Raw genomic sequence first — 17,603 nt, 5'->3', positions numbered from 1 at the left:
TGCATATGCATCACTGAGTGTGATTGTGAAGGGTTATTACTTTATATTTCAGGATTGGTGAGGCTCTCTTTTACTTTTTCCTTTCCTTTATTTTCCACCTAAAACAGGCAGGCAGTAACGGCAGCTTTTCTTTCATGAGCTCGTGAGAATTCGTTGTCGAAATTTTTCTGAAACACTGAAAGGTACTAAAGATGAAGGCAGATTTTTAGCGTGTAGAACGAGATTCGTTATTGACGCCCAATATTTGATATTTATTTTTCTGAGCTCTGTTCATTGATTTGTCCCAGAGTAACAACTGTAGAAAAAAAATTTCCTCTTTATTTACTGCTCTTTCGGTGTTTTTCTTTCAAATGGAACGTGCATATGCATCACTGAGTGTGATTGTGAAGGGTTATTACTTTATAATGGGTGCTCCTCCCCTTTTCCATCCCCCTTCCCCTTACATCTTTTGAAGGAAGGCAGCTGCAAAATACTGGCTTTAAATTAACAACTGAATTAGGCATGTTTCGTGTCAATTCCTACCTTATGACTATTTACACGTGTACGGCACGGTTTTGCCGTTCAATGTGTGTCTTTCAAAATGTTTCGGGCTCACCGTAGCTCTTCTTCTGGGTTCACTTGGAAGATTTTGTATAAAAAGCTAGGTTTTTCTGAAATGTTAGGAGTTACCAAAATTCCAGGGGGATTTTACACCATAGAATAAGATCTGCCAATTCTACTTGATGGGTTTAGGAAAACGGAGTGGATGTTTCCTCCTTCGTAATCTTTATTTCCCGAAGCAAAATACTGAGACTGTGATGGCCGCTGGGTAATATCCCGTCGGTTAATGAGTGTTTTCTGCTGTACTCCAGAGTGAACATACGTATGTCTTCTAAAGGAAGTTCAGCTCTGTTCCATCCCATACTTTGGTGGAAGGCAGCTGCAGAAATGACAGCTTTAGTCCCGCTGATCTGGCCACAACGTTTCGGTTGCGACTGTCCCCTCGCCGCGAGCTGCCCGTGGGCGAGGCAGGGCGGGCAGCGCTGGGCAGCGCTCGGTGCCTGCAGTGCCGGGAGGAGGCTGCGGGCGCCGCTGTTGACCGAGAGGAGCGAGAGGAAGCTCGGAGCGCTACCGGCAGCCCCGCCCGCTGCGGACCCGCTCGATCACTCGCTCGCTCGGGGTCTGGCTCGGCGGCGGGCGGTCTGCGATCGTCCCTGCGGTGCAGAGCCGTTCTGCAGGGAGGCAGAAAAGCCGGCACCAGCACCCGGGAGCGGCGAGTCGGAGCGTGAGTGGTACGCGGTGCTGCGATGCCGGCGCAGATGTGCGCGGCGGGGAGACGCTGGGGCCGGCGGCAGCGAGCTCTGCTCTGGGCCGTGCTGCTGGCGGCGTGGGAGGCGGCGTGGGGGCAGCTGCGCTACTCGGTGCCCGAGGAGATGCCCAAGGGCTCGTTCGTGGGCGACGTGGCCAAGGATCTGGGGCTGCAGCTGACGGAGCAGAGCGATCGCGGGTTTCAAATTGTTTCCGAAGGTAGGACGAGGTATTTCGCTTTGCACGGGAAGACGGGACATTTAGTGACGGCAGAGAGGATCGACAGAGAGCAGCTGTGCCGGCTGGTGGAGAAATGCGTGCTGCGCTGTGAGCTAATAGTGGAGGGGGAAATGAAGCTTTATGAAATAGAAGTGGAGATCACGGACATTAACGACAACGAGCCCAGCTTCCGAGAGGCAGAAATAGAACTGAGAATTAGCGAGACCACAGCCCCGGGGTCGCGGTTTCCCCTGTCCGAGGCTCACGACCCGGACTCGGGCCGGAATTCGCTGCAGAGCTACGAGCTGAGCGGTGACGAGCACTTCTCGCTGGCCGTGCAGGCGGGCCCCGGCGGCGATCAGCGTCCCGAGCTGGTGCTGGCCAAGGCGCTGGACCGGGAGGAGGCGGCGTTTCACGAGCTGGTGCTGAGGGCGAGCGACGGCGGCGATCCGGCACGGACGGGCACGGCTCGGATCCGCGTGACGGTGCTGGACGCGAACGACAACGCGCCCGTGTTCAGCCAGGCGGAGTACACGGTGCGTGTGCCCGAGGACGTGCCCGTGGGCTCCACCCTTGTCACTGTCACGGCTACGGACGCCGACGAGGGGCCGAATGGTCATGTGAAATACTCGTTGAAAAAAGTGTCGGACATGGCATCAGAAATTTTTCGTTTGGATTATGAGACCGGAGAGATCCTGCTACTGAGAAATCTTGACTTCGAGGAAGGCAATTCCTATGAATTGGAGGTGCAGGCATATGATGGAGGAGGACTTTTTGATACTACCAAAGTCACGATCTCCATCACAGACGTCAACGACAACATGCCAGAAATTTCGGTGACGTCAGCGATTAGCGAAATATCTGAGGATGCTCCTTCGGGGACTGTTGTAGCCCTCCTACACGTGCAGGACCGGGACTCGGGGGCAAACGGCGAGGTGCGCTGCTCGATAGACAAGGACGTCCCGTTCCGGCTTCAAAGGTCGCAGGGCAATTACTACAGCGTGGTGACAGCGAAGGAGCTGGACCGGGAGCAGGTGTCGGAGTACAACGTGACGGTGCGGGCGGCCGACGGCGGGTCGCCGGCGCTGCAGAGCAGCGCGGTGCTGGCGCTGCGGGTGCTGGACGTGAACGACAACGCGCCGGTGTTCTTGGAGGAGCGCTACAGCGCGCGGCTGGCGGAGAACAACGCGGCGGGCGCGCTGGTGCTGACGGTGCGCGCCACGGACGCGGACTGGGGGCAGAACGCGCGCGTGCGCTACCGGCTGGCGGAGGGGCGGGTGCGGGGCGCGCCGCTGTCGTCGTACGTGTCGGTGCAGGCGGAGACGGGCGCGCTGTACGCGCTGCGCTCCTTGGACTACGAGCAGCTGCACGAGCTGCAGCTGTGCGTGCGGGCGGAGGACGGCGGCGCGCCGGCGCTGAGCAGCAACGTGTCGGTGCGGCTGCTGATCGTGGACGAGAACGACAACGCGCCGCAGGTGCTGTACCCGGCGCCGGCCGCGGCGGCGGGCTCGGGCGCTGCTGCGGCGTGGTCGGGCGTGGAGCTGGCGCCGCGCTGGGCCGAGGCCGGCGCGCTGGTGGCCAAGGTGGTGGCGGTGGACGCGGACGCGGGGCAGAACGCGTGGCTGTCCTACGAGCTGGCCAAGGCCACGGAGCCGGGGCTGTTCCGCGTGGGGCTGCACAGCGGCGAGGTGCGCACGGCGCGCTCGCCGCTGGCCCGCGACGCGGCGCGCCACAGCCTGCTGGTGCTGGTGCGGGACCACGGGCGGCCGGCGCTGTCGGCCACGGCCACGCTGAGCGTGGTGCTGGCCGAGAGCGTGGCCGAGCTGCTGGCCGAGCTGGGCAGCGCGGCCCACGAGGCGGCGGCGCCGGGCGAGCCGGCCGCCAGCCTGACGCGCTGGCTCGTGCTGGCCGTGGCCGCCGTCTCGTGCCTCTTCGTGGCCTTCCTGCTGCTGCTGCTGGCGCTGCGCCTGCGCCGCTGCCACCACCAGCAGCTGCTGCCGCCGGACAGCGGCGCCTTGCGCGGCGTGCCCGTCTCGCACTTCGTGGGCATCGACGGCGTGCGCGCCTTCCTGCAGTCCTACTCGCACGACGTGTCGCTCACGGCCGACTCGCGCAAGAGCCACCTGCGCTTCTCGGCCGCCAGCTGCTGCGACACCCTCCCGGCCCGGCCGCCGCCCGACGAGCCCGCGCCGCTGCTCGGGGACGGGGACCCGGCCGGCGCCCTCCCCTCGGACCCCGCCCCTTCCTCGGTGAGTTTCTGCGGCCAAATTCTTTGTGCGACGCTTCCCTGCACTGCTCCCCTCTCCTTTCTTCCCGTGTACTGTGTACGGCGTAGGAAGAGTTGCAGAGAAAGAAGGCGAGGCCCCTTTCATCGGCTCTCATAGGCCTGCCTGTGCTTCTTGCCACAGGCAGGTTGACGTGGAGTCCGTGTTTAGCCTTAAATTTGGTGGGCACGATGGGAATAGGGAGGTTGCTCTTGGCTGGAGGTTTGTTCTTTGTGTTTTTACAGAGTTGCGTTTATTTCTTCATTTCTTCTCCCGACTAGTGTAATTCCTCTCAGCATTCTATATTCTCAGTGGATGTGTTGCATCAAATGCAAGTGGAATTTACATTGTTTGGAGGTTCAGGTGTTTTCTCGATGACACAGTTTCCTGAGCAGATAGACCTTGTTTTGGAACAACACTTAGTCATTTGGTGTGAAATATCACTTTAACTTTGAGAATCGTTGCCTTCCAAGTTAGCCATGTGCTGAAGGAGGATGAGCAGTTGTTGTGATGACTGGGTGCTTGTTAGAGCTGCGTATCGTTTATGTTCTTGAGAGTATTTAATTTTAGTTAGTAGTGCTCATTTTCTTTGGGTATCTGGGATTATTCTCAGACAGTGGGAGGTTTTGTGTACCACCACTTTTCTTTCAAAGGAGGCTGACTGCGTTTTTAGCTGCCCTGTGGCATAATGTTAGGCCAGGGTGAAAAAATCTCTTTTTGTAGGTACAGGGCAGATTAAAAGTTTGCTTTGATTGTTTTTTGTTTTGTTTTGGTTTTTTTTTTTTGGTTCTTGTTGTTTTTTTTTCTGAATTCTAAAAGGTGTAAAATGTGTAAAAATTCAATTTGTCCTAGTTTTTATAGGAGACCTCTGTTGTGGTTCCTTGCATTTTTCCTTTTTTACTGTGCAAAAAATGACATTGAGGACCTGTGGGCATGGCCTTTGGTGTGAGCTCCTGTGTGAATGTTTTTTTGGATTTTTCATTTCCTAGATACTCTTCTCCTGTACCTACTACTGTTTAGATAATCTGAAAGGTCAGGCTATTGAACCTTGCAGAGAAATCCAACTGCCCTTCCTGGTAAATGGGAATGGTCTGATGGTGGTGGATGTTAAAGATGTTTTAGCTGGGGTTTGATTACATAATATTGCAGATTATGAATTACATAATATTGCAGATTATGAGGGTCAGAGAATACCCTGGATGTTGGTCAGGGCTGGAGATGAGAGTTCTGTGACCTGAGTGTGGAGATCCTTTAAACAGGAGAGACATTGTTTGCTCTTGTCCTTGTTCAGTGCTCAGCCCTACTTTTGTGCAATGTGATTTTCTTCTTCCCTGGTAAATTTGCCCGAACAGATCTTACTTCAGCTGTGTGGGGAGCCTTGGGAGGTTCTTCCTGTGTGTTCAAAGGTTGTTGTGGTTTTTTAATAATTGGTTTAATTAGGTTCTTATGGCAAGTGCTATAAAGGGCATTTTGTGTGGAGCCAATTCTGTATTCATTACCTGCTAAGTACCCGAACTCCGTGCTTGACCTTGGTGCCATCATCACCGAGAGTCTTTTTTGATCCCCTCCTTTCTGCAGATGTAAACCACTTGCCTTGCTCGTTTTAATAGAGGTGTTTTCATCAAGATTTACTGGAAGAAAGAGTCATGCTTGTCTCGTACTCAGGTTGAGAAGTGAAACTTTATCCACGGCAATGGGAAGCTGTGGGAGGAACTTTTCTTTTGATGGCGCCTCTCCATCAAAAGGGGATGAGGAGAGATTTGTTTGTGAGAATGTAATTTTGGAGACAAGGCATGTGTATTTTTGATTGGTGTATTTATTCACGACTTTCTGAAAATTGTCTAAAGGTGTCTTCATTTTTTGATACTCCATCATTTGTACTCAAAGGGCCAGGTTGTGTGTTCACCGTTTCAATTTTCAGTTTCATAATGTTTTCTGGGAATGGTAATTTTTGGGTGCAGAGGGAAACCTTGCATTCAGAGTAGGAGAGTCAGCCATCCTCCAGAAAACCCATGTGCTGGACAAAGAAGGTGTTACCTTTGAGTGATACTTTGATGACTGGATCACAAATTGAGATGCTGATGTCTTATAGCCTTTACAACATTTCAGAATTGTTGAAATTATTGCGATGAGCAGAAGAATTGCTGTGCACGCATTGGTGTTGTGATTCTTGGGATTTGAAAAGATGTGAGAGCGACTTTTAATAGTGTCTGTCCTCAAAACTTGATTTGTATTGTGTGATGACAGAAAAAAGTCTGTCTGTCCAGAGACAGGGCCAGTGTTTACTGTGGTATGGTTTGAAATGGATAAAAGAAATGTGTAAAGTTCCATTTGTCCTTGTAGTTTGATGAGGCCTTCACCTGTGGTTCCAAGTTCTTTTTCATGGTCCAAGGAAATAACTGTGACTAGGCTGTGTGGTTTGAGGTCCTGTGTGCTTGGTACAAGACAGCTTCTTTTGTTGTGTAGCTACCACATATGACAAAAGAAGAAATATGAATTTCTACATTGTGGTGGTTTCAGGAGTGTTGTCTAAATAGCCAGAGCCATGTTGGTTGTGTCTGAAGACTTGGAATGCAGTTTGAGTAGGCTGAGTGGGTGGTTTTGATCGAGGAAACTGTTGTGCCAAAGGGGTTTTATTTTGGAAAATAGTTAGGTTTCATCTCTGGGGTCTAGGCCTGTGTCATTTTTTCCCTGTGATCCCTTTGCTGAAAGTGAATGACAGGCATCCAGCAATTAGGAACCATGTTGCTTGGATAGAATGGCTTATAATTCCGATGTAAAACATCTTTTATTTGGTTCTATGAAAGACGCAAGAATGGCTTTGTGTTATTCACTCTAAAGTTCTCGAGTATGGAAACACAAAACAAGATATTTCTTGATTCAGAAAAAAATAATTAGGGTTGTTCGTTCTTATCATAGAGCTCTAAACTTTGTTTTAGGCTGATCTGTTTCTCAAGTTAATGTGTCCAATGAAATGGAGGTAGAATTCAAGATGCATGAGGGAGAGTTGAAAGGTTCCCAATGTCATCCCTTACTATAATATCATCCCTTGCTCTTATAGATTAACTACGAACTTTTTAAGAGCAGCTTAGTTCCTTTCTGTATTGCTCTGCCATGAATACTTCCATCTGAGGTTTCAATGGGACTAAATAGCATGCACTGAAAGAATGCAAAAAGCGCATCTGACAAAAAACCGCCTCTGGACTCACACCGAGCCAGAGCTGCTGCTGTGGGTGTTTGCAGTCGGGGAGAGCCCCCGGGGCCGGTGCAGGCGCTGAGCCCCGGCCAAAGCCGGGCCCCGTTGAGCGCGGGCACGCGGCGGCTGCAGTGTCGCGGCGGCGCCTCCGGGTGTCGCTGTTGGCCGGCGCCGAGCGGCGCTGGAGCCGCCGCCGCCGCCGCCGCAGCGTCCTGCCCCCGCAGGCTGCTCGCTCGGCCGGCGCCGGCCACAGCGGCAGCGGCACCGCCAGCAGCAGCAGCAGCAGCGGCGAGAGGCGGCGAGAGGCGGCGCGGCGAGCTGGGTGTGTTTGAGCGGTGTCTGCTTTGGGCGGCGAGAGCGGCTGGAAGGGAGGCAGGGCAGCGGCAGTCGGCAGGAGCGCGGCGAGCGCAGTGGGCAGAGAATGGCGGTGAGGCAGAGGCGGCAGAGGCGCGGGCCGGGCGGCGGGCGAGCGCTGCTGGCCGCGCTGCTGCTGCTGCTGTGCGTGTGGTGCCGGGCGGCGGCCGAGCGGCTCCGCTACGCCATCCCCGAGGAGCTGGGCAGAGGCTCGCTCGTGGGGCCGCTGGCGCGGGACCTGGGGCTCAGCGCGGACGAGCTGCCGGCGCGCAAGCTGCGGCTGAGCGAGGAGAAGCAATACTTCACGGTGAATGAGGAGAACGGGAACCTGTACGTGAACGAGAGGCTGGACCGGGAGGAGATGTGCGGCGATTCGGCGACCTGCTCTGTCAGCTTCGAGGCGCTGGTGCACAACCCGCTGAACATTTTCCACGTCGAGGTGGCGATCGAGGACGTGAATGACAACTCCCCGATGTTCAGCAAGGCTGTTCTGGACCTCGAGATCGGTGAATGGATCCCTCCCGGTGCTCGTTTTCCGCTGGAGATGGCTCGAGATGCAGACGCAGGAAGCAACTCAATGCTGACTTATCAAATAACCAGCAACCCGTCGTTCTCAATGTCAATGAAGGAAAAGCCGGGTGGAAAGATGCAGCCGGAATTAGTCCTGGAGAGAGTGTTGGATCGGGAGAAGCAGAGTTCCTTTGAGTTGGTACTGATGGCGGTAGACGGCGGGGATCCCGCGAGGTCCGGGACTGTCCAGGTTCTTATCAACGTGACGGACTTAAATGACAACCCTCCCGTGTTCAGCAAAAGCTTCTACGAGGCGCGAGTGGCGGAGAATTTGCCAGTGGAGTCGGTGGTGCTGCGGGTACGGGCGACGGATGCCGATGCAGGCTCGAATGGGCGAGTGTCCTACTCCTTTGGCAGCATCCCGGACTCTGTCAGGGCGCTGTTCACTATCGACACCGAGAGTGGGGAAGTGAGGACAGCGGGTGCCCTCGATTTCGAGGAGAAGAAAAAATACGTCTTCACCGTTGAGGCGACGGACGGAGGCGGGCTCAGCGATGACTGCGAAGTGCAGATAGACGTCACGGACGAGAACGACAACGCGCCCGAGATCACGATTCTCTCACTCTCGAGTCCCGTGCCCGAGGATGCCCCGACTGGCACCGTGGTGGCCCTGCTGAAAGTGCGGGATCTAGACTCCGGCGAGAACGGTGAGGTGTCGTGCTCGCTGTCGGGAGAGGCGCCGCTGTCGATCGTGGCGTCGTCGGGCGGCTCGTACAAGGTGGTGACATCGGGCGCGCTGGACCGCGAGCAGGCGTCGGAGCAGCGCGTGACGGTGGTGGCCCGGGACCGGGGCAGGCCGGCGCTGTGGAGCAGCAGGGAGCTGGTGCTGGAGGTGTCGGACGTGAACGACAACGCGCCGGTGTTCGAGGAGGCGGCGTACAGCGCGTACGTGGCGGAGAACAACGCGGCGGGCGCGCTGGTGCTGCGCGTGCAGGCGCGGGACGCGGACGCGGGCGCCAACGGGCGCGTGAGCTACTGGCTGGCGGGCGGCAGCGCGGGCGCGGCGGGCGCGGCGCCGCTGGTGTCGGTGGAGGCGCGGAGCGGCGCGCTGTACGCGCAGCGCTCCTTGGACTACGAGCAGTGCCGCGAGTTCACGGTGGCCGTGCGGGCGCAGGACGGCGGCTCGCCGGCGCGCAGCTCCACGGCCACGGTGCGCGTCTTCGTGCTGGACCGCAACGACAACGCGCCCAGGGTGCTCTGGCCCGCGGCGACGGCGGCGGGAGAGGGTCCGGGAGGGGCGGCGGCGGCGGCGCCTTTCGAGGTGGTTCCGCGCTCGGCCGAGGCCGGCTACCTGGTGGCCAAGGTGGTGGCGGTGGACGCGGACGCGGGGCGCAACGCGTGGCTGTCCTACGAGCTGGTGCAGGCCACGGAGCCGGCGCTGTTCCGCGTGGGGCTGCACAGCGGCGAGGTGCGCACGGCGCGCGCCGTGGGCGAGCGGGACGCGGCCAAGCAGCGGCTGGTGGCCGTGGTGAAGGACCACGGGCAGCCGGCGCTGTCGGCCACGGCCACGCTGCACGTGGTGCTGGCCGAGAGCTTGCAGGAGGCGCTGCCGGAGCTGAGCGAGCGGCCGGCGGGCGCCGAGGCGGCGGCGGCGGCCGAGCTGCAGTTCTACCTGGTGCTGGCGCTGGCGCTGCTCTCGGCGCTCTTGGTGCTGAGCGTGGCGCTGGCCGTGCTGGCGCGGCTGCGCCGGGCCGGGCCGCCCGCCGTGCTGCGCTGCCTGGGCGCGCAGCGCTTCTCGCTGGCCGGCGCCGCCTTCCCGGCCGACTTCTGCGAGGGCACCTTGCCCTACTCCTACAACCTGTGCGTGCCGCCGCCCGCCCGCGCCCTGCCCGAGGCCGCTTGGCCGCCGCCGCCGCCGGTGCCCATCCTGTCGGCGGAGGAGCTTCTGGGCGGCGATTCCCTCGACAAGCCGAGCCTGAGCAGCACCGCCGTGACGGGAGAGCCGCCGGCCGACCCGGAGGCACCTCAGGTTTGTAAAGCGAATTCCTTCCTTCTGCGCGTTTAAATAACGGCGTGCTGGTGGCAGCGAGGTCTTCTGGTTTTTTTTCTTCTCTGAGTCTCTTAGTGGTTCTATTTTATTCATCGATGCCGTGAAATAATCCTTTCTCGTGTTGCTTTTTGCATCAAGTGTTGCGAACCGGCAATTGCTGCCTCATCTGCTGCAAGCTTGGTCGCGTCCGTGGGAGGTTCTTACCGTTCAGGAGTTTTGAATCGCATTTTAATTCGTGCCACATTCTGATTCAGCTGCAGGATTTTATTTAGGAAAATTCTGTTTTCCTAATTGCTACTTGTATTAAGGAGGAAGGTGCATCTCTATTGTGTACAATGAGATGTACGTGACGGGCTTGGTTTGGAGAGTTTCCTTCCCGACAGCTTTTTGTCAATGCTATGTATTTGGACTTTCTGATACGTGGAACAAACCCCTTATTTTGAGGGAAGGCTGCTGTAGGAATGCTTACACAGTCAGTTTAATTTAGGATTTCAAAACAGCTCTCTGTGGGTGGGGCCAACTTTGTATTTTTTACCTGCTAAGTAGCCGAACTCTGTGCCTGACCTTAGTGCCGTTATCATCTAGATGATGCCGATACTTGACTTAATGCCCAAGTATTAAGTCATCAGAGTGAGCATTGTCTATATTGAGAAAAATTGTAATGAAAAATTACGAGGTTGTGACTGAAGAAGGGGGAGTAACGCAGATTTATTAGGAGTAGTGTGTGATGTGCAGGCGCAAAATAGCAACGACCTTCCCTGCAGTGCTGGATTCGGTGACCATTGTGAACACAGTGACTGTTCATGAGTTGTTCTCCTGTTCCTTAACACTATGTGTATCGCGAAAAGGCTGTTCTTCAAGCACGACTCATATAAAAACAGGAATTGGTGCGGGAGTTAGCGCTTTTGATCGTATGCAGTAAAACTCGTGATAGCCCAGACATCACATTCAGAGATAGTTTCATCCATGTTATACGATCATGACAAAGACATTTTCTCGGGCGGTAGGAATCGCATAATCACAGGAGGCGTGTTACTTCTGTCACGTCTTCAGGGGAGGAGGATGAAACCAGGATCAAAAGCCCAAGCTGGAAATCCGCGCTGGACGAAAAGCGCCGTCTTCTTAGCGCTCATGTCCCACCCGCACGAGCTTCTCGGTGGGCGAGGCAGGGCGGGCAGCGCTCGGTGCCTGCAGTGCCGGGAGGAGGCTGCGGGCGCCGCTGTTGACCGAGAGGAGCGAGAGGAAGCTCGGAGCGCGACCGGCAGCCCCGCCCGCTGCGGACCCGCTCGATCACTCGCTCGCTCGGGGTCTGGCTCGGCGGCCGGCAGGTCTGCGAGCGTGTCCGCGGTGCGGAGCCATTCTATAGCAAGACGGAGGAGCCGGTGGCTTAAATACCGTAGAGAAGCTTGGAGTAGAGTCGGAGCCGGAGCTGTCTTGGTTGGCGGTGAGGAGCTGCAAGCGAACGAGCGGTGCCGCTCCGGAGATGTGCGCGGCGGGGAGGCGCTGGGGCCGGCGGCAGCGAGCTCTGCTCTGGGCCGTGCTGCTGGCGGCGTGGGAGGCGGCGTGGGGGCAGCTGCGCTACTCGGTGCCCGAGGAGATGCCCAAGGGCTCGTTCGTGGGCGACGTGGCCAAGGACCTGGGGCTGCAGCTGACGGAGATCCGAGATCGCGGCGTCCGCATTGTCTCTGAAGGTAGTACACAGTATTTCGCTCTGCACGGGAAGACGGGACATTTAGTGACGGCAGAGAGGATCGACAGAGAGCAGCTGTGCCGGCTGGTGGAGAAATGCGTGCTGCGGTGTGAGCTGATAGTGGAGGGAGAGATGCAGGTTTATGGGATCCAAGTGGAAATCACGGACATTAACGACAACGCCCCCACGTTCAAGGAAGTTGAGCTGGAAGAAAGAATGAGCGAGACAACAGCCACGGGGTCGCGGTTTCCCCTGGCCGAGGCTCATGACCCGGACTCTGGCCGGAATTCCCTGCAGAGCTACGAGCTGAGCGGTGACGAGCACTTCTCGCTGGCCGTGCAGGCGGGCCCCGGCGGCGATCAGCGTCCCGAGCTGGTGCTGGCCAAGGCGCTGGACCGGGAGGAGGCGGCGTTTCACGAGCTGGTGCTGAGGGCGAGCGACGGCGGCGATCCGGCACGGACGGGCACAGCTCGGATCCGCGTGACGGTGCTGGACGCGAACGACAACGCGCCCGTGTTCAGCCAGGCGGAGTACACGGTGCGTGTGCCCGAGGACGTGCCCGTGGCCTCTGTCCTCATCACCGTCACGGCCACGGACGCCGACGAGGGGCCGAATGGTCATGTGAAATACTCGTTGAAAAAAGTGTCGGAAATGGCTTTGAATATCTTCCATCTGGACTCTGGGAGTGGAGCTATCACTCTGATGCAGAGCCTGGACTTCGAGGAAGGCGACTCCTACGAACTGGAGGTGCAGGCACGGGACGGAGGAGGCCTTTCCGACACTGCCAAAGTCATGATCAGTGTCACAGACATAAACGATAATGCGCCAGTGATTTCGGTGAGGTCGGCACTAAGTGAGATTTCCGAGGACGCTCCGTCAGGGACGGTTGTCGCCCTGCTGCACGTGAGGGACAGGGACTCGGGGGCTAACGGCGAGGTGCGCTGCTCACTCGATGGGGGAGTCCCGTTCCGGCTAGAGAAATCCTATGAAGATTACTACCGTGTGGTGACAGCGAGAGAGCTGGACCGGGAGCAGGTGTCGGAGTACAACGTGACGGTGCGGGCGGCCGACGGCGGGTCGCCGGCGCTGCAGAGCAGCGCGGTGCTGGCGCTGCGGGTGCTGGACGTGAACGACAACGCGCCGGTGTTCTTGGAGGAGCGCTACAGCGCGCGGCTGGCGGAGAACAACGCGGCGGGCGCGCTGGTGCTGACGGTGCGCGCCACGGACGCGGACTGGGGGCAGAACGCGCGCGTGCGCTACCGGCTGGCGGAGGGGCGGGTGCGGGGCGCGCCGCTGTCGTCGTACGTGTCGGTGCAGGCGGAGACGGGCGCGCTGTACGCGCTGCGCTCCTTGGACTACGAGCAGCTGCGCGAGCTGCAGCTGTGCGTGCGGGCGGAGGACGGCGGCGCGCCGGCGCTGAGCAGCAACGTGTCGGTGCGGCTGCTGATCGTGGACGAGAACGACAACGCGCCGCAGGTGCTGTACCCGGCGCCGGCCGCAGCGGCGGGCTCGGGCGCTGCTGCGGCGTGGTCGGGCGTGGAGCTGGCGCCGCGCTGGGCCGAGGCCGGCGCGCTGGTGGCCAAGGTGGTGGCGGTGGACGCGGACGCGGGGCAGAACGCGTGGCTGTCCTACGAGCTGGCCAAGGCCACAGAGCCGGGGCTGTTCCGCGTGGGGCTGCACAGCGGCGAGGTGCGCACGGCGCGCTCGCCGCTGGCCCGCGACGCGGCGCGCCACAGCCTGCTGGTGCTGGTGCGGGACCACGGGCGGCCGGCGCTGTCGGCCACGGCCACGCTGAGCGTGGTGCTGGCCGAGAGCGTGGCCGAGCTGCTGGCCGAGCTGGGCAGCGCGGCCCACGAGGCGGCGGCGCCGGGCGAGCCGGCCGCCAGCCTGACGCGCTGGCTCGTGCTGGCCGTGGCCGCCGTCTCGTGCCTCTTCGTGGCCTTCCTGCTGCTGCTGCTGGCGCTGCGCCTGCGCCGCTGCCACCGCCAGCAGCTGCTGCCGCCGGACAGCGGCGCCTTGCGCGGCGTGCCCGTCTCGCACTTCGTGGGCATCGACGGCGTGCGCGCCTTCCTGCAGTCCTACTCGCACGACGTGTCGCTCACGGCCGACTCGCGCAAGAGCCACCTGCGCTTCTCGGCCGCCAGCTGCTGCGACACCCTCCCGGCCCGGCCGCCGCCCGACGAGCCCGCGCCGCTGCTCGGGGACGGGGACCCGGCCGGCGCCCTCCCCTCGGACCCCGCCCCTTCCTCGGTGAGTTTCTCTGGTCAGATTTTCTCCACGACGCTTTCTTGTGATTCAGCCCTGCCCTTTCCCCGCCGTGTTCTCTGTGTTTCATAGGAGACTTTGTCTAAAAGCATGGTCAAGTTTCCTTTGGTGAAATTCTAAAGGCTGGTGCCCATTGCTGTCTTTGTGTGAACATGGGTTGGGTCCTCAGCCTTCCAGTTCGTGAAGAAGGAAGGAGGGAGAAGGCTGCTGCTGGCAGGCTGTTGATTAGGTCTGAGGTTTGGGTATGGACCAGGTTCCAGGTGTTGTTCTCCTCTCTCAGGTGTGCTGTGTAGAAACTGTGCTCCTTATAGCCTTGGCTCTTCTGAAGAGATGGGTCACGTTATTAAGAAATACAACTTTTTAGCAGGCTCATGTGTCTTCCCAAGAGCACATGTGCTTTAAGAGGTAGAATGTGTCTTGATCAAAATGCTGATGGCTTTGTGTGGAACGTCTCTGTACGTTGTTATCAGCCTTTATTTTTATCCATGATACATAGTGGAGATCAGCAGGAAAAGTGTTTGTATCATCCACGCTTTGGTCTTTGTCCCCAAGAGAGGACTGCACCAGGCAACAAGTGGTCCTTGATGATGTCTGTCTACCTGTTATGAGGATGAAAGATCCTCTTGAAGTTGAGATTCTTTGAAAAGCCTTTGGGTGGCTGTGTGTGGAGGAGGAAACGGCAGAACCGGATTGTTTTGTAATTGTATTTTAAGGTAGAGCTCTGTCAGATGGAGCTGGATGAGCCTTGGCTCGAAATTATTTAGCGTGGGGAATTGCCTGGATGGGAAGGTAAAGATTCACGGTGCAGTGGGAGATACAAGGTGGGCATAATTCCCTGTGAGCAGATATTCACTGCGTCAGTGTCTCCTGGAAGACTGCTCGGCTTTTCCTTTGAGACCTATGAAGTCTCTTCCCAGAACTGCAATGAGCAGCAAATGTAGCTTGCACAGCACAGAGATGTACAGAGAGCTGTGTGCAATTGGTGCTGGGAAGAGCAATGGTCTGGGAACTGGGCCTCCACTGTCCCATGTTTGTAAGGTGTATGGGTGAAAGGACACCATGGATGGTGTGAAGGGTTGGGAATCTGAGTGCTGTGAGCTGTGTGTGAATGTCTGCTGAAAGACTCAAGGGAATGTTTTCCTCCATTCCCTTTTCAGTTCCTATCTCTAGCATGAAGGAATGTGGAGTTCTTTGCCCCAAAGTAATTGTTTAGAAGATCTGTATTCCAGCTGCATGGAGAACCTTGACAGGTTCTTAATATATATTTGTTTGTCATCATAATGGTGTCACTTCAAAGCTTAACATTGTACTTTTGACAGATGGGGTATAGGAATTGCAAGCTGTGTATTCAGTGTCTCTAAACAACATCATCAGTCATCTACTCTGAGTTATATAAACCCAGAAGTGTGTTGGGAGCTGTTCAATTCTGCAGGCTTTAACTTTCTGTCTCATTCTTCTGATGATCTGAAGATGGTTCTTTCATGTTTATAGTTTAAAAGACAGAGACATTTCCTTAGACAAGTTTCTTCAAATGTCTCTGTAATAAATGTTTTTTCTTGTCCACTGTCTCGTAAGTGAAGTCCAATATTATCCATGGTAAGAAGATACGGTTGAGTAACTTTCCTTTTGGTGGAGTCTCTCTAAATTCTGATGATCTGTGCTATCCATGGGAGGCGGGAAGGGTTAGGAGCTAGTGTTGGGTGTGTGGTTTGTGATGAGGTCCTGTGGAGACATGGCAGGTGTTTTGTTGATCCCCAGGGCTATTGCTGGCCTTCTGCACAATGAGTCAAGAGGAGTCCTATGATTTTCCCTTGTGTGGTTTGGACTGAAGTGGCCTAGTTTGGGTTCCATATCCCTTTGCATCAAGAGTGGTAGTCACACATGCTTTGAGGAGTCCATGTGCTGAAGAATGGTGAGGTTGCCTTTGAGGTGATACTTGGATGTGTGGGTCTTTGACAGAGCTGGTAATAATTTGTGGCCTGTATGACATTTCCCTCTGGTTTAAGTAATATGGAGGAGCAGAATAATGTTAGTTGTGATGCTTGGGCTCTGAGAAGCTGTGCACACAACTTTTCTTCTAATGATGTTTGATTACAAAATTTTCTGTCATGTTATGTTTTGGCAGAGAGAAGAAGTCTGTGTATGCAGAGACAGGGCTGGTGCTGGAGTTCAGTGTGATACAGTTCAAAATGAATGAATTGTGTCCAGCTCTGTTTGTCCTGGTATTTAGATGAGGCCCCCAGCTGTGGTTCCAAGCTTTTCCTCTCTCTTTGTATCCAAGGCACTGACAGTGTGGGGCCTGTGGAGTGACTCCTGTGTGAGGCCCCTGTGTATTGGTTCCAGTCCAGTTTCCAGGGTTGTGTATATCCTGCAGTTGAGCCAATCTGCAATGTGAGGCCATGATTGATACTCTTCTGGTGTTTTCCCACTCTTGGCTGGGTTGATGTTAGTTTCTTTGTGTAATTGGTTTGGTTTGGATTGTTTGCTGTTTTGCTTGTATTTTCCTTTTTCTGTATTTTTTTGGAGTAAAGTTATCCTCATTGATCCTGGGAATTCTGCAAACTCCAAAACGTATAATTATCCAATAGGGAGAGTGTCTCTAACCCATCCCTTGAAGCTGTACATGTAATCATCTTATCCTAGACACACAGAATCATAGAAAGGTTTGTGTTGCAAAGGACTTTAAGATCCTCTCATTCACCCTCCTCTGCCATGGGCAGGGACATCTTCCACCAGAGCAGGTGGCTCAGAGCCCCAGCCAGCCTGACCTTGAATATTTCATTCAAGAAATACAACTTCATGAATGGATGTTTCCCCAAGCTGTTGCTTTCTCTGTGGCCAAGGTGGAACCAAAATTTTGGTTTGCATTGATGGTGAAAGCAAAGGCTGTGAATGCAGAGTGAGGAGGGTGAGAGCTCAGTTCTGTGCCAGGCAAATGGGGGATTCAGTGGGGGTTTGGCAGAGAAATGGTTTGATTTCATGCTTGGTGCCAGAGGCAGTGCCCTTGCTGTTCTGATCCTGGTGTCTCAGTCATAAAAGATAATTACAGTCTTCTAACAATAACATTTTGCACAGTAACAGTTCATGTAGAACTATAATTCTTGGCTGGAAGAGGTAATTAATCCTGTGTAAAACCTCCATCATCTCTATCTCTAGGCCACATTGTGATATAGAGTTTCTTCAGAAGTGTAATTACACTTTCATTCATGCCTTTGTTTCCAGGAAGGTTGCAGCTCATTTCCACAATTCTGGTCATTACTTTGAAATATGAAACAGTGACTGATGTTTTTCAGGATGTCCTTTTTTCAGCCACTTAGAACTAAAGAGTGTGTGTGGGAAATAGGAAGCAGAAGCAATAAGAGAATCTGTTGTGATTCGTAGAAGATTTACCTTGAGAAAGAGGCCAATGAGAAGTTGTTTAAAGTGGTGGTTTCCTACCTGTGCCAGGTGAGCAGGCCATGCAATAGAAAGAGTTGCTGAGGAGAGGACTCATTGTTCAAATGAACCCCCCTATCCTGCTGTGCTGTGTGAGTCTTGAGAGCCACACTTGCCCCTTGAGACCTCAGTAACTTCCAGGTGCTCTCAGGTATGGATTTTAAGGCCTGCAAACAAGGCCTGGAAGACTTCACAGTGAGCATCAATGACTACTTGTTATTCACTAGTGCTTCCTAGCCTTATCTGATTCATGTTAGGGGTTTTCTGCAGGTCTTTTTTGTTGATGTTGTTGTTGTTTTTTGTAGAGTTTTTTGTTTGTTTCATTTTGTTTTC

At 55.6% G+C, this 17,603-nt stretch overlaps 4 protein-coding genes across 4 annotated transcripts in view; all 4 read left to right on the top strand.

Moving 5' to 3' along the window:
• Positions 1-17,603, top strand: part of LOC118691923 (uncharacterized) — a 211,154-nt gene that overhangs the window by 85,834 nt on the left and 107,717 nt on the right. The window lies entirely within an intron of this gene.
• LOC129046841 (protocadherin gamma-A10-like) lies at positions 1,013-6,179 on the top strand. Its single transcript, XM_054516466.1, has 2 exons — positions 1,013-3,830; positions 6,114-6,179. The coding sequence occupies exons 1-2, from the start codon at positions 1,287-1,289 to the stop codon at positions 6,177-6,179; spliced, it is 2,610 nt and encodes an 869-aa protein (XP_054372441.1). The 5' UTR covers positions 1,013-1,286.
• On the top strand, positions 7,258-9,895 carry LOC129046840 (protocadherin gamma-B5-like). The gene has a single exon (XM_054516465.1). It carries the CDS (start codon positions 7,388-7,390, stop codon positions 9,893-9,895), a length of 2,508 nt encoding a protein of 835 aa, XP_054372440.1. The 5' UTR covers positions 7,258-7,387.
• On the top strand, positions 11,230-13,907 carry LOC118692185 (protocadherin gamma-A10-like). The gene has a single exon (XM_036391855.2). It carries the CDS (start codon positions 11,364-11,366, stop codon positions 13,905-13,907), a length of 2,544 nt encoding a protein of 847 aa, XP_036247748.1. The 5' UTR covers positions 11,230-11,363.

This window comes from Molothrus ater, chromosome 15 (genome assembly GCF_012460135.2).
Source record: "Molothrus ater isolate BHLD 08-10-18 breed brown headed cowbird chromosome 15, BPBGC_Mater_1.1, whole genome shotgun sequence".
NCBI classification, from domain to species: domain Eukaryota; kingdom Metazoa; phylum Chordata; class Aves; order Passeriformes; family Icteridae; genus Molothrus; species Molothrus ater.
The sequence above is the reverse complement of the archived record's forward strand: the minus strand, read 5'-3'. Positions and strand labels throughout refer to the sequence as shown.

Coding starts and splice junctions, on each gene's coding strand:
- LOC129046841 (XM_054516466.1), top strand. CDS start 1,287: ATGCCGGCGCAGATGTGCGCGGCGGGGAGACGCTGGGGCCGGCGGCAG. Junction 3,831..6,113: donor CCTTTCTTCCCGTGTACTGT/GTACGGCGTAGG, acceptor TTGTCCTTGTAG/TTTGATGAGGCCTTCACCTG.
- LOC129046840 (XM_054516465.1), top strand. CDS start 7,388: ATGGCGGTGAGGCAGAGGCGGCAGAGGCGCGGGCCGGGCGGCGGGCGA.
- LOC118692185 (XM_036391855.2), top strand. CDS start 11,364: ATGTGCGCGGCGGGGAGGCGCTGGGGCCGGCGGCAGCGAGCTCTGCTC.